The sequence below is a fragment of the Leishmania martiniquensis genome, chromosome 31, assembly GCF_017916325.1.
Source record: "Leishmania martiniquensis isolate LSCM1 chromosome 31, whole genome shotgun sequence".
In the NCBI taxonomy this organism is placed as follows: Eukaryota; Euglenozoa; class Kinetoplastea; order Trypanosomatida; family Trypanosomatidae; genus Leishmania; species Leishmania martiniquensis.
This window is the reverse complement of record NC_090166.1, coordinates 85,246-98,060: the sequence shown is the minus strand read 5'-3', so window position 1 is coordinate 98,060 and position 12,815 is coordinate 85,246. Positions and strand designations below refer to the sequence as shown.

At 59.3% G+C, this 12,815-nt stretch overlaps 3 protein-coding genes across 3 annotated transcripts; all 3 read left to right on the top strand.

Moving 5' to 3' along the window:
* Positions 1-17: 17 nt before the first annotated feature.
* On the top strand, positions 18-1,520 carry LSCM1_01337 (uncharacterized protein; the record flags this gene model as incomplete). Its single annotated transcript, XM_067318959.1, has 1 exon — positions 18-1,520. One exon carries the CDS (start codon positions 18-20, stop codon positions 1,518-1,520), a length of 1,503 nt encoding a protein of 500 aa, XP_067176238.1.
* A 2,993-nt stretch (positions 1,521-4,513) lies between these two features.
* Positions 4,514-6,121, top strand: LSCM1_01336 (uncharacterized protein; the record flags this gene model as incomplete). Its single annotated transcript, XM_067318958.1, has 1 exon — positions 4,514-6,121. One exon carries the CDS (start codon positions 4,514-4,516, stop codon positions 6,119-6,121), a length of 1,608 nt encoding a protein of 535 aa, XP_067176237.1.
* Positions 6,122-8,547: 2,426 nt separating this feature from the next.
* LSCM1_01335 (uncharacterized protein) lies at positions 8,548-11,961 on the top strand (the record flags this gene model as incomplete). The annotated part of the gene is made up of 1 exon (XM_067318957.1): positions 8,548-11,961. One exon carries the CDS (start codon positions 8,548-8,550, stop codon positions 11,959-11,961), a length of 3,414 nt encoding a protein of 1,137 aa, XP_067176236.1.
* Positions 11,962-12,815: the final 854 nt, after the last annotated feature.

The window sequence follows — 12,815 nt, the reverse complement described above, 5'->3', positions numbered from 1 at the left end:
AGCATCCGCGCATCGACATGCCGACAGAAGAGACACCTAGCTCCCATGCACACACATTTCAACTACGAGAGCGCCAAGGATATGAGGACCAGTCCTCTCCGCGCTCCGAGCTCGACACGGAGGTCTCACAAGGCTACGGCGCGAAGGATGTGAAGGGGACGGAGGCGGTCTCATCCACTGAGGCGCCAGACCCGTACGACTTCTCGCGGTACGACCCGAAGCACCAGATCGAGGCGCAGGACAAGATCCGCGCCGACCGCGTGGCTCGCCGCCTCGTCCCGACGAACACGATCCAGAGGTACTTTGACTACATCGTGCCGTACGGCGGCCTGCTGTCCACGGGCCTCAACCTGGCCAGCTCCTCGATCGGAGCGGGTATCATTGCACTGCCCTACGCCTTCAACGCGTCTGGCATCGTCATGGCGATCATCTACATGATCATCATCGCCTACCTCACCGTGTACTCGTACTACCTGCTGGGCCAGGTTGGCACCAGGACGGGACTGCGCAACTACGAGCAGATTGTGCGCACGCTCCTCGGCCCCGGCGCGGATTACTTCCTCGCCTTCTGCATGTGGTTTCTCAGCTTCGGCGGAGAGGTGTCATACATTATCTCTGTGAGGGATGTGCTGACGGCCTTCCTGGAGGACGCCGACAACACGCCGAAATTTCTTCTGAACATCTGGGGCCAGCGTCTGCTGACCTTCGCTGTGTGGCTCGTGGCCATGCTGCCTCCGTGCTTGCCGAAGGAGATCAACACGCTGCGCTACTTCTCCTGCGTCGCGATTGTGTTCATCATTTACTTTGTGATCGCGATGGTGGTGCACAGTGCACAGAACGGCCTTCGCGCGGACCCGCGCCCGGAGATACGAATGTTCACGACCGGCAACACCGCCATTTCAGGGATGTCCACGTTCATGTTCGCCTTCCTCTCGCAGCTGAACGCGTACGAGTGCTACGGGGAGATGCGGAACCCGACGCCGTTGCGCCTTACGGTGGGTGCCTCGATCTCTGTTAGCATCGTGTTCGTGCTGTACTTCTTTGCGGGGCTCTTCGGCTACCTCGACTTCGGCGATGCGATGACCGGCTCCGCGCTGAAGCAGTACACGCCTGTGAAGGACGTCATGATGGGTATCGGCTACGCCGGTATCCTCTTCAAGCTGTGCGTTGGCTTTGGCCTGCACATGATTCCTGTGCGCGATGCCATCTATCACTGCGTTCGCGTGGATGTGCACACGATCGCGTGGTGGAAGAATGCGTGCGTATGCGGCTTCATGGCGTTTCTGGCGCTGGTGGCCGGACTGTTCATCCCGAACATAAAACTTGTTTTCGGCCTCGTCGGCGGCTTCTCTGGCGGCTTCATTGGCTTCATCTACCCGTCCTTCATGATCATGTACGCGGGCGACTGGTCGCTGTCGTCGGTTGGGTGGTTCCACTACCTGTCCACATACTTTCTGCTCATCGTCGGCGTCATTGGCGTGGTGTGGGGGACGGCCTCCTCCATTTATGAGGCCGTGTAAAACAGTTTCGTCTGTGCTAACACTGTGAGCGGGATGATGATGAGGCGCTGTGGACTGCGTGTCTCGAGGCCAGCGTTGGGTACAGTCTCAGGGGGTGTCGTAAAGGAAAGCGGTTTTGTGCGCCAACTCCTTTTTTTTGGTGGGGCCGCAGCACCTCCTGTTGGGCCCACGCGTGCTGCTGCAGTGCTGCTTTCTCTTCGAGTCCGAAAGGAACGTCTCTACGCAAGTGAAGGCTCACGTATGGTGGAAGTCCTCTTTTATCCAATCAATGAAGGAAGGGCAGAGAAAGAGGCACAGCTTCTGTGTGCATAGCGATTCTCGCTGTGATGAGCATAGCCACCTCCATCGTGTGGTCCGTTGGCCAGTAGCTCTTCATGCACTCTGTATGACGCGTCCGTGGGCCCGAGGGAGGTCATGCGTATCTGTCCTATGTGTGAATGCGGGTGTGTGTCCGGGCGGAGCGACAGAAGAGGGGGCTCAGAGGCTACAGGTACTTCATGACTGTGCGTAAGCTCTTTTCGTGGACGATCCCCCTCGTCCGAGCCGTTCGCCGCCTCCTCTCTGCTCCCCCACTCACGGGAAAAGGGGCGCATTTTATTTATCGTTTTTTTTTGCCGTTCGGTTGCGTTGGCTGTGCCGTTTATTTTCTCATTTTGCCTTTGCTGTTTCCGTTGCACTTTCCATTCAGTCTCTCCGCATCCTCTTTCGTGGAGACGGACATGTTCCACACGTTTCATGTGTGTGTCTGTGTGTGTTTGTGTGTCAGCGCTTTCGCTGCGCTCTGCACTCCCTCATGGAGTCTCTCTTTCCTTCTTCTGTGCTCCGCTTGCTCTGCTTTCTCTTCTCTTTTTCCGTCCCCCCGCCCCCCCATTCTCTTTCTGCGGGAGTGAAAGTGCACGGCGATGGTATCGAGAGGGCGAGGCAGACGCGCTCCTCAACAGTAGCGCATGTTGCCTTCCTCTCCATCTGTGTTACCTCTCGCCCTCCAGCATAACCCGCGCACGCACTCACGCTCTTTCCGCCCGTGCGTTGCGCGACGACGGTGCAGCCACTTTCACCCTTTCCCCTCAACACACACACAACCCGTTCCCCTGTGCACAGCCGCTGGGCTGCTTGCTTCGCAGGCATGTGGCTCCACTGGAGGAACAGCGTTGAAGAAGCTCCATTGAGGCGATCTTGCAGACGTATGGCTGAGGAACTGGACTGCATGACGTTCTCGAGAGAGGCCTGGGTGGGGCCAGAGAGAGAAGGGAGACGGAAAGAGGGTGGTGTGCTCGAGCGGCTTCTCTCTGTTACTTCTGTGGTGCGCCTCTCGTGTTTCACGTGGAAGGGTCGGAACGTCATCGTTGGCGGCATGACGAAAGCGAAACGGAGGGACGTGCTTTCACATATCCATATATATATGAAGAACGAATACGCTATGACGAATGTTGCCGCACCCCTGGTGACGCTGCCGTGTCTCCTTCCCTCTCCCCCTTCACTTGTTGTTGCAGATAGTGCCGCACCTGCGTTCTGCCGCGCTACGCCTTTGGTTCAGATACAGAGCTCTCTCTCTTTTCATATCTTCATCTGGCGTGCCGTTAGGTGGCCCCCTCCCCCTTTTTTCTCAATTCACCTCGTCTTTGTTTTTTCTTTTCGCTCCAGTCGTTTGCGCGCCACCGGAGCAGCGCCTTCGCTGTTGTTCAGGTGCGGGTCCGGCTGGCCCTGCCTTTGCGTGCGCTTCAATCCGGAACTGCGTGACCGTAAAGCGCCTTAGGCATTGCAGCGAGGCTGAGCAGAGTGAGTGAAGGGGAGTGGGGCAGGTGTGATAGGGCCCTCGGCTCACCCCTTCTTCTGGCCTTTTTTCTTTTTGTGTAGCCACGACTCGCAGGTGACGAGGTCTCGAGCGGAGCAGTCTGCCGAGGCGGCCGGGGTCTCCACTCACTCACTGGTGGCCGCTTCCCCCCTCTTTCTCTCTCTTGCAAAGAGAGTCGAGTGGGCGACACACAAATGGATCAGTCGGGGAGGTCATTTCAACTCTGAGACTTTTTCTGCACTTTTTTTGCTGTTCGTTTTCTCATTTCGCTGGCGGTGGCGCCACACGTGACGGCAAGCGTCTATGCGGAGTGTGTGTGTGGGGGGAGCTCCGTGGCCCAGACTAGCCGCGCTGTTAACACCTACGTCCCCCATGCTGCCCTCTCTACCACCGGCGACTGTGCTCTCTGTCTATGCTGGCTCCCCCATTGATGGCACGCGTGCCAAACAGTCCGGGCGCCTGTAGAGATCAGCGCTCATGATTCGTATTGCAGCGCAGGGCGAACTCTTCTCGCCGCTCACTCTCGGAAGCGGAGCTGCTGACAGGCGCCGTCTGCAGCAGTGGTAGCCCTCTCTTTCCTCCCACCCCTTCGAGCACACGTACACGCGCATGCAGAGAGAGAGCAAAGACACATGAACGGCGTTACGCATGGACTCACTAGAAGGCGCACGCGCCGCGCGCGCGATGCAAGGGCGACGCTGCAGGTGCTGGATACGCATCTCCAGGGAGCGTGCGGACATACCCACCCTCCTCTGCACGGCGACCGCCCCTCCCTCTCGCCATTTCGCCTTCCGCCGAGATCGGACCGCTTTTTTTTTCCTCTTTTCCGAGTTTGGTATGATGCGAAGGTCCGCCGCTGCTTCTCTTTCGGCGGCTCGCCTCTCTTCCTTCACACTCCGTCCTCCTTGTTCGCCTGCACTCTCCTCCTCCGCGTATATACGCGCACGCTCATCCCGCCTCGCGTGTGGCCGCTGTATGCACTGCCACCGCCCGCGTCGCCTGCGGCTTTTCTCCCGAGTCGGGCGGTGCAACGGCTCGGTGCTACTCCAGTAAGAGATCGAAGAAAAGCTGACTCACGGCTACGGACGTGTCAGACGGAACACACAACACCACGCGCTGCTCCGAACACCGCCCCCTCCCCAACCACACGCACATACACTCACTCCCCTCTTCACAACAGCGGTTCGCAACGTGGGAGATGCCATCTGACAGAATCCACAGAGCCAAAGATGCGTCGCATCACCAGCGCGGCGAGGGCTGTGTAGGCCTACATAATATGCCGGAGGACCCGCCGGAGTACGGAGACGACGGACTGCAGTTCCTCAATGACCACCTTGGCCAGGAGTGCCCGGCAGATGAGGTGGTGGTGGGGGTTAGCGGCACGAGCAGCAAAACAAAAGAGGCCAAGGGGCTCGAGTCCTCCTCGCCTAGCGATGATCGAGAACCAGCAGCGGAGGGATACCCGAAGCAGAGGCCTGTCATGGACATCGCGCAGCAGATCATTGAGGCGGATCGGCGCGACCGTGAGGACCGCGTGTGGCGTCGCCGCCACACGACCAACCCTGTTCTCCGTGCGCTGCAGGTGATCATGCCTTATGGCGGCATCTTGGCCTCAGCCTTTAGCATCGCCAGCTCTACGATCGGCGGCGGCATCATCGGGCTTCCTGCGGCCTTTCAGATGAGCGGGACGGGAATGGCTACCATCTACTTGGCTGTCGTGGTGACCATGGCGGTGTACTCTTTTGTGCTGCTTGCGATTGTGTCGCACAAGACCGGGCTGTACAACTGGGAGATCATTGCGCGTCGCCTAATGGGTCGCGGCTGGGATTACTTCGTCGTCTTTGTGATGTGGGTGCTCTGCTTCGGCGGCGACGTCTCGTACATCATTGCCCTCAAGAGCATCCTCACCGGCTTTCTGACGAACTCGCCGACTGCTTCGGGCTACATTAAGTCGGAGTCTGGGTACCGCCTCATCACTTCGATGTTGTGGATCATCGTGATCCTGCCGATGTGTCTGCTGAAGGAGATCAATTCGCTGCGTATCGTCTCGACCGTGGCCATCCTCTTTGTTGTGTTCTTCACCATCACGTGCATTATTCACTCCGGTCAGAGTCTGCACGAGCGTGGCATGCGGAACGACCTTGTGGCCTTCCAATCCGGCAACACGGCGATCAACGGCTTGTCAAGCCTCATGTTCGCCTTCATTGCGCAGGTGAACGCGCCGGAGATTTCCCGTGAGATGTATAAGTTCTCCGTGCACCGAGTCTTCTTGGCCGCGCTCCTCGGCATGTCGCTGTGCGCCATCCTCTACTTCCTCACGGGCCTCTTCGGGTATCTCGACTTCGGCCCGGAGGTGAGCGACTCCATTCTGGCCATGTACAACCCCATGCAGGACCATCTCATGGCCGTCTCGTACGTTGGCATGCTGCTCAAAATTTGTGTTGGTTTCGCGCTGCATCTGATCCCGTGCCGCGACTGCGTGTACTACATGATCGGCACCGACGTGTCCCGCGTGCCATGGTGGAAGAACGCCGCCTTGTGCGCCCTGCAGTCAACGGTGGCCCTCGTTGCCGGCCTTTTCATCCCGCGCATCACCACCGTCTTTGGTCTGCTGGGGGGCTTCTGCGGTGGCTTCGTTGGCTTCATCTTCCCCTCGCTGTTCATGATGTACTCCGGCGGCTTCTCGATTGCGCGCGTGGGGTGGGGCCACTTCCTGGGCACCTACACGCTGCTGCTCGCTGGTGTGATTGCTGTGGTATGGGGCACCAGCGCCGCCATTTACGGTGCCACCCTCTCTTCATGGTAGACGCACGGCGGCGGCGCGATGGCCGAAGAGATCAGCGAAGTGTTGTCTGCGAAAGGCGCGCCTCTGCACACACGCCGGCAACGGAGAAGCCCTCGCCACCATCACCCACGCACTGAGAGTACAGCACGCAAAGGATTAAGTAAATGCCTGCCCCACAGCGCCCTTGCTCATTTCGTCTGACACGCTCTCCTCTCCCTCTCTGCCTCCTCGCAGTTTGGAGCTCCGACTCCGTGACGCTGCGCGAGCACCTGCGCGTTCGCCCTTACCTTTCATAGTGTCTTCGACGACGCCGTGACCGAGCACTCTTGGCTGAATTGCGTGCTTGTGTGTGTGTGCGACAGTCATAGGCGCAGAAGGCATGAACGAAGTGAGAGCGTGTGCGCACCTCCAGCGCGTCAGCTGTGTCTCGAAGCAGACGAGTAGAGAGAGAAAAGAAAAACAGTGTCACTGTGGCATTTCTGTGTTCGCTAAAGTTCAAGTCCCTTTTTTTCTTTGCTTCTCAAAAGCTCTCGCAGAGGCGCTCTGCCGCTTGTATGGGCTAGCGGGTAAGAGCACTAACGGCAGAGAGGAGCGCACGACAGCGCTCCCTCAAACCTTTGTTACGTAACGTATGTTCTCTCTCCCCCCGCGTTGCTCTGGTTTCATCCTTCACGCGAATCGCTAAGCCTTCCCTCCTCCTCCCCCTTCTACTCCTCCCCCCTTTTCTGTAGTCCCCTTCTTTTTTTTTCCGCATGCTGTAGGCATAAATTTATTTACTTTCTTCCCTCCACCACGGCTTTTCTTGCGCATCATAGACCTTCGCGCATTTGTCTGCAGAATCCCTTCCCTCCCCCTCTCCATTCTATGTGCACTGCTGCCTGTCTTTGGTGGGTAAGAGTTGATGGGATGCGCGGTGGTGGCGCGGCAGGCGACTGTGCGTACTCTCCTGCGTCTGCCGCCCGCTTTCGCCACGTTGGCGTGTGTGAGCTCATCACATCTACCCAGCAGAATGAGATTGAACGTTCAGTGAATATTTATCATTTTTTTCGATTTGGTTTCACTTTTTTTTCCTTCGCCGTGCCGCTCTCGCTTTACTGCGATTTGTACTCCCTGCGATGCCCTCTCCTCACGGCTCTGACCGGCACGTTCTTCTTCGTCTGCCGCCGTACCGGCAACGCGTTGAGTCGTGTGCACACCTCCCCGATGGAAGGAGACAGTGACTCATCTGTCCCGGAGACCAGCAGCGGGTCGCCAACAACGCCGCGCGTCTCTCTGAAGTCACCGCCGTCGTCCCTCCCCTCCACCGGCGCGCACACCCAAACACAAAGAACAACATGAGAGGCATCGGCACTCGATGAGCGCACACATCGCGCTGTGGAAGGCGAGGGCGTCCGAGGCGGGCCCCCAACACCAGAGAAGAGGGACCTAGCGCAAAGAGGGAAGGGAGCAGAGGGAAGAGAAGACAAGGAGGCGCCATGGCACGTTTGAGTGTGGCCTGCGAGGCCGCGTGGGAAAGGGGGCCGCGGGATGTTTTCTGATGGCGCATCTCCTTTCCTGTGATGGGTGTGCACCGCACCCGCCTTGGCCACCGCCTGTGTCGGTCATCCTCGTATTCTAGGCCCGGCCTCTTCACTTCTTCTGGTCCCTTTTCTTTCGTTGTCGCCGCGACCAAGTGCCGGCTCTCCTGCCCTGCGCCGCGTATATCTGCCCTTCGCTCGTCTTATAGCGTCTGCGCGTGTCTCAGGAGAGGCCCCCTTTTCCCTCGTGCCCTTCACAACAGGCCAGCGGCGGCGGCGGCGTTTTTTTTTCTTTGCATACTCTTCAGCGCCTTTTGATGCACCGTGTGCCTCTGTGTGTGGATGGCGTATACACACATACACATTTATCTTTGGAATGTGTGCGGCGTGGTGCTCTCGCCGCTGCCTCGATCGCTTTGACGGCTCTATGCGGGCTCGAGCACGAGCACACGGAGGAGTGAAGAGGGCAGAGGGGAGACATGCAGGCGCACGAGTGTTGCGCTATCGTCCTTGACGAATGAGGCCGGCGGTGCATCGCCGCTGCTTTTGCCTGTATGTGCGTGTGAGGACGGAATGCGTCCCTCCCTCCTACACGCACCGAGCGCCTGGCTCCTTGCTCGGCGCCTACGCGGCCTCGTATCGTGCCCGAGCTCCTCCCCTTGTTAGTTCCGCTACGCGCATCTCCATCGCTCTTCTTCCTCCCCCCTCCCGCTATCCCTTACGCTCAGTCACTGCGCGCGCTCTATGCCACTTTATCACACGGCCGTCACGGGCGAAAGTTGCAGAGCCATCGCACCGAAGAGGCGACGCACCGGTAAGGTGTAGAGTGCGTAGAAGCTGATCCCCTTGGCTTCGTGCGCCGTTGCCACATCTCTTCCCGGGGGAGCAGGAGCACATTACCTCTTCTGCTGTGCCCCGCTCGCATACATCATGCTGCCTAAATACACGTCTCTCAGTGAGTTGGGCACCGTCGCCATCTCTCACCGCGGCGAGATCGACGAGGTGAAGCGGCGGCTCGACATTAATCACGGCTACTTCGACGCCTGGCTTTACGGCTTCCTCGAGAACAAAAAGTTCAATGTTGATGAGACTGTCGCAAAGCTGCAGCGGCGCTTTGCGATGGAGGCGAACGAGCTCGCCTCCTATGAGCTGACGGACTTCATGCGGGAGTCGCTGCGCAGGGGCATTATCGGAGAACTCGGCAAGGACAAGGCGGGACGTGTCGCCTTCCTCGTCAACACAAAGCGTGACCACCCGCAGGCCAAACACCGTGATGAGCAGCGCCGCTCTTTCGACATGATCGTCAGCTACGGCACGCGTCTGCGCAAGGAAAACATGCGGTGCCAGATGGTGATGCTCATCAATCAGGAAGGTGCGAGCCTCTTTAAGAATGTCGACATGACCCTTCAGGCGGACATTGCGCTGCGCATCGCCAAGTACTTCCCCGGGTGCGTGGACAAGATGTACATCTGCAAGATGAGCCGCACCCTCGCCGCCATGGCGAAGCCGATCTTCTCGCGGCTGCCGGCGATCGTGTCGGAGCGCATTCAAATCATCGACGACAACGATATCGAGAGAGGCGTGCTGCTGGACCTCTTCGATGCAGAGGTGCTGCCGGTCGCGTTTGGTGGCACGAACAACTGTGACAGTGAGGAGCTTTGGGACGCCTACGCGGACCGGGTGGAGAAATACTATGCAGGGCTGAAGGCGGCCGTAAATGAGCGTGGCATGACCGTCAAGGAATATGAGCTGGACAGCCTCGGTGTCGACCCCGAAGCGGCGCACGAAATGGGCGCCCCTGGCGGTCTTGCGACAGCAACGCCGCAGGCCGATATGCTCGTGCAGTCCATCTCCTCTTTCTCGGTGCAGACGCCGCTGCGCGAGCCGTCTGTCCACGCCGACGCAGCAGGCGTTACTCGGCCGCCCCCGCTGAGTGTCTCGCCACTCTCGGCGGAGCATAGAGCAGAGGCAGATGAGAACCTTGACCCAGAGCTGAAGCCCCTCATGACATGCCTCACAAGCCGGTCGCCGCTACTGTCGCCGGAGGATGGTGACGCCGACAAAGGGGTGACGAGAGCCGGGGCGCCCATGTCGTGGACAGACTTGGTAGCGCCGCTTCCGCGCAGCCTCGGGCTCTTTTTCCTGGAAGAGCTGCTCCGGTGGCGCACAGTTGTCGAGAACAGCGAAAGCGGCGAGCGGTACAAGATCCTGGACAGCTTCGTATCTGCTCTCAAGACAACCACCGAGCTCGGCATTCGCGGGTTGGACGTGTCCGATCAGAAGTGGTACGTCGGCGTCCCGTACCCTCTCCGTGCCCTCTACCGCATCTTCCTGGCGACCATCACCGTCATGAACATGATTTACTTCGCCGCCGCCCTTGTCTTCTCCGCCGTCTTCTGCGCCGACATTGTCATCACCCTCTTTCTCGGCTTTTTCGTGAAGCCGAGCTACGTGTTTCCGCTGAGCGCTGTGCTCCTCATGGTGGCCGTGCAAGGCGCCTCCCTTTGCACACGCGCGTCGGACTGTATTTTGGCCGTCTACAACCGCAACGTCATTCCTCTTTTTGAGAACCTCGGCAGCTACTGGGGCACTGTGGCGGAGGTGGGACTATTCTTTGTGGTCGTTGTCATTCAGTTCATCGTCTTCTGCGTGTACGCGGTGAGCAGCAACCCGCTTCGCGGCCTCGAAGTATCCTTTGCGACTGGCTGGATAAGCGCGCTGCTCGTGATCGCCTTCACGCATGTGTTTTTTTTCACCGGCATCTTCGCCTCCACGACGACGCGCGACACGGATAATCGGCTTGCCGCGCTGCCTTTCTTTCTCGCCCTCAACTTCGGCGACGCCTCCAAGGAGCAGCTACGTGAGCTTGACGCGCGCTTCACGTTGCGCACCTCCTCCTACGTCATCTGCGGCATCCCGCTGGTGATCAGCATGCTCCTCGGGATTAGCTTCCTCATCAGCCATATCATCGGCCTCTACGCCGCGACCTTTGCGGCGACCCTCGTGGCAGCGTTTATGGTGCACTACTACTCCGACGCCCTGTCCAACTCGCTGAGCGGGTCCTTGTTGCGCTTCACATTGTGGATGCTGACGCTCGTGTGGTGCTACGTGACCTTTGCCCTAGGCCTCCAGAATAATAGCCACCGCTACGGTGTTTCGGCGATGGTCGCGTTGATACTGAATGGTAGCTTTGTCCTGCTGGCGATGTCGTGCCTGCGCCGCCCGGGTCGGAGCCGGCTGCTGCGTATGTCTTACCTTGTCGTCATGACATACATCGTCGGCTGCTGGATCGCGGTGTTCCCGCTCCTGGACTGGAGTATAGGGCTCTTCTGCCTCGCCATCATGATCCACAACGCGCTGAACATCGTCTTTGCCCCTCGCAACCTCACCAGCATCAACGCCTCTTTCTTTCTCGCCGTGGCGGTGATGCTGCTCGGCGTGTCGTGCGTGCTGCTGGGGTGGTACGGCACGACACTCATGACCACGGCACCGCAGAGTCTTTCACCGGGCCCACCGAACACTCCGTCGCTCTCGCAGGTGGAGCTCTATCATCGCTATCCAGTCTGCACGCTGCGGCTGGGCCAGGACGGCTCGTTCCGCGTGGTTGACATCGCCTTTTTGAAAGAGCTCATTGGCGCCCGCACAGGCGAGGCGCGCACCCTCGACTTCGAAAACTGGTTCGGCACGCGCGGCGTCATCTACAACGGTGTGGTGGAAGAGGTCAAGGCAGATGGCGTCCCGTGGGAGGTGCACGAGTTCCTGCTGCCGACCGCTGCAAACACGACCGTCTTCGTGTTGAACAACCGCTATGCCATGTCGTCCATTGTAGGCATGGTGGGCTGGGTCGACGCGGTTGCCTTGTCCCCGCTCTCCATCTTCATGCCGTACGACTGGGTCGATTCCATGGTGTACATCATGGCCTTCGCTACTCGTCTGATCCCGTTCGCAGCGCGGTTCCTGGTAGACGACCTCAGCGAGTACGCGCACATGAGGAGGCGCCAGCTGAAAACGGACGTTGTCCTCACCGGCGGCGGCGTGGCGGGCGGCTTTCTTTCGGCGGCGGCAGTCCAGGCGAAGACGCGCGCCATCGTGTTTGGTTCCCCCGGCCTTCTGCACTGCGCCCGCAAGTTCGGGGTGTCTTTAGAGGGATACCACGACTATGTTCTGCCCATCGACGCCTACCATGGAGCGCTGAGCGACATCGGCGGTCATGACTCGACCGTCCACCAACGTCTGTTCTGTAACGGCGCCGCTCTCCAGTGCATGCAACAGCAGTTCTTCTCAACGGCATTGCTCACGGCCTGTGGTGACACCGAGGGTCGCCGGCACGTCCCCTTTGCATAACTGCCGTGAAGGATGCGCCTTTACTTTTGTGGTTAACGTCCGCAGTTTGTTACTCTGTGCTCCGCTGCGTGCACACTCTCACGGCAGCCTCATTCTCGTTGAAAGAAAGAGAGAGGTGGGGGGGGTCGTGTGAAACAGAAGCGTAGGAGACTGGGCGACTATTAGCCTCGATGCAGCTTTGCCCTGCTACTCTCCATTTCTGTCGTTGTCTATCTGTGCGCCCGCATGCGTTGGCGGTGTGAACGTGAGCGCACTCCCTTCACGTGATGCCCCCCTCTCTTAGTGCCCCCGCATCGGTGTTTTAGGCTGACGTCAGCCGTTTGCCCTTGTCTGCCATCGCTCGCGTGTCCCCCCATTCGCTCATCAGTGCCTCCGAGTCGTTGGCGAAGGCGTAAGAGTGGGGAAAAAAAGAGAACCAACGGCGGCCAGGCCCGGACGCCATCGGCGCGGCTTGCAGAGACCAGGGCGTTTTGCCGTTGCCGTGCAGCATAGGCGCTCTGTTTGTCAACCGCCGCATCATCCGCTGGGGGCTCTCAGGTCGCCTGCCTCTTTCCTCCTCCGCTTTGAGCAGCTAGCGGCCCCCTCCCCACCTCCCTGCCTGTGCCATGCGTCTTCCTCCATTGTCGCCTCCACCGCCCGTCGCCTCTGCTGCTGCGCGGGTGATTGACGGAAGAGCATACGAGCAGTCTCTGTTGGCAGGTGCGGGTGAGAAGGGTTGGGGAAAGGAGATAACGGCTGACGCACATGTGGTGTGGCAGGCCAAGAAGGAGAGGGTGCACCTCCGCACTTCTGCATAGGGTGCCGCCCACCCCCTCGTACGAGCAGCGCTGCCGAAGTTCTCACCGCCCCTTCTC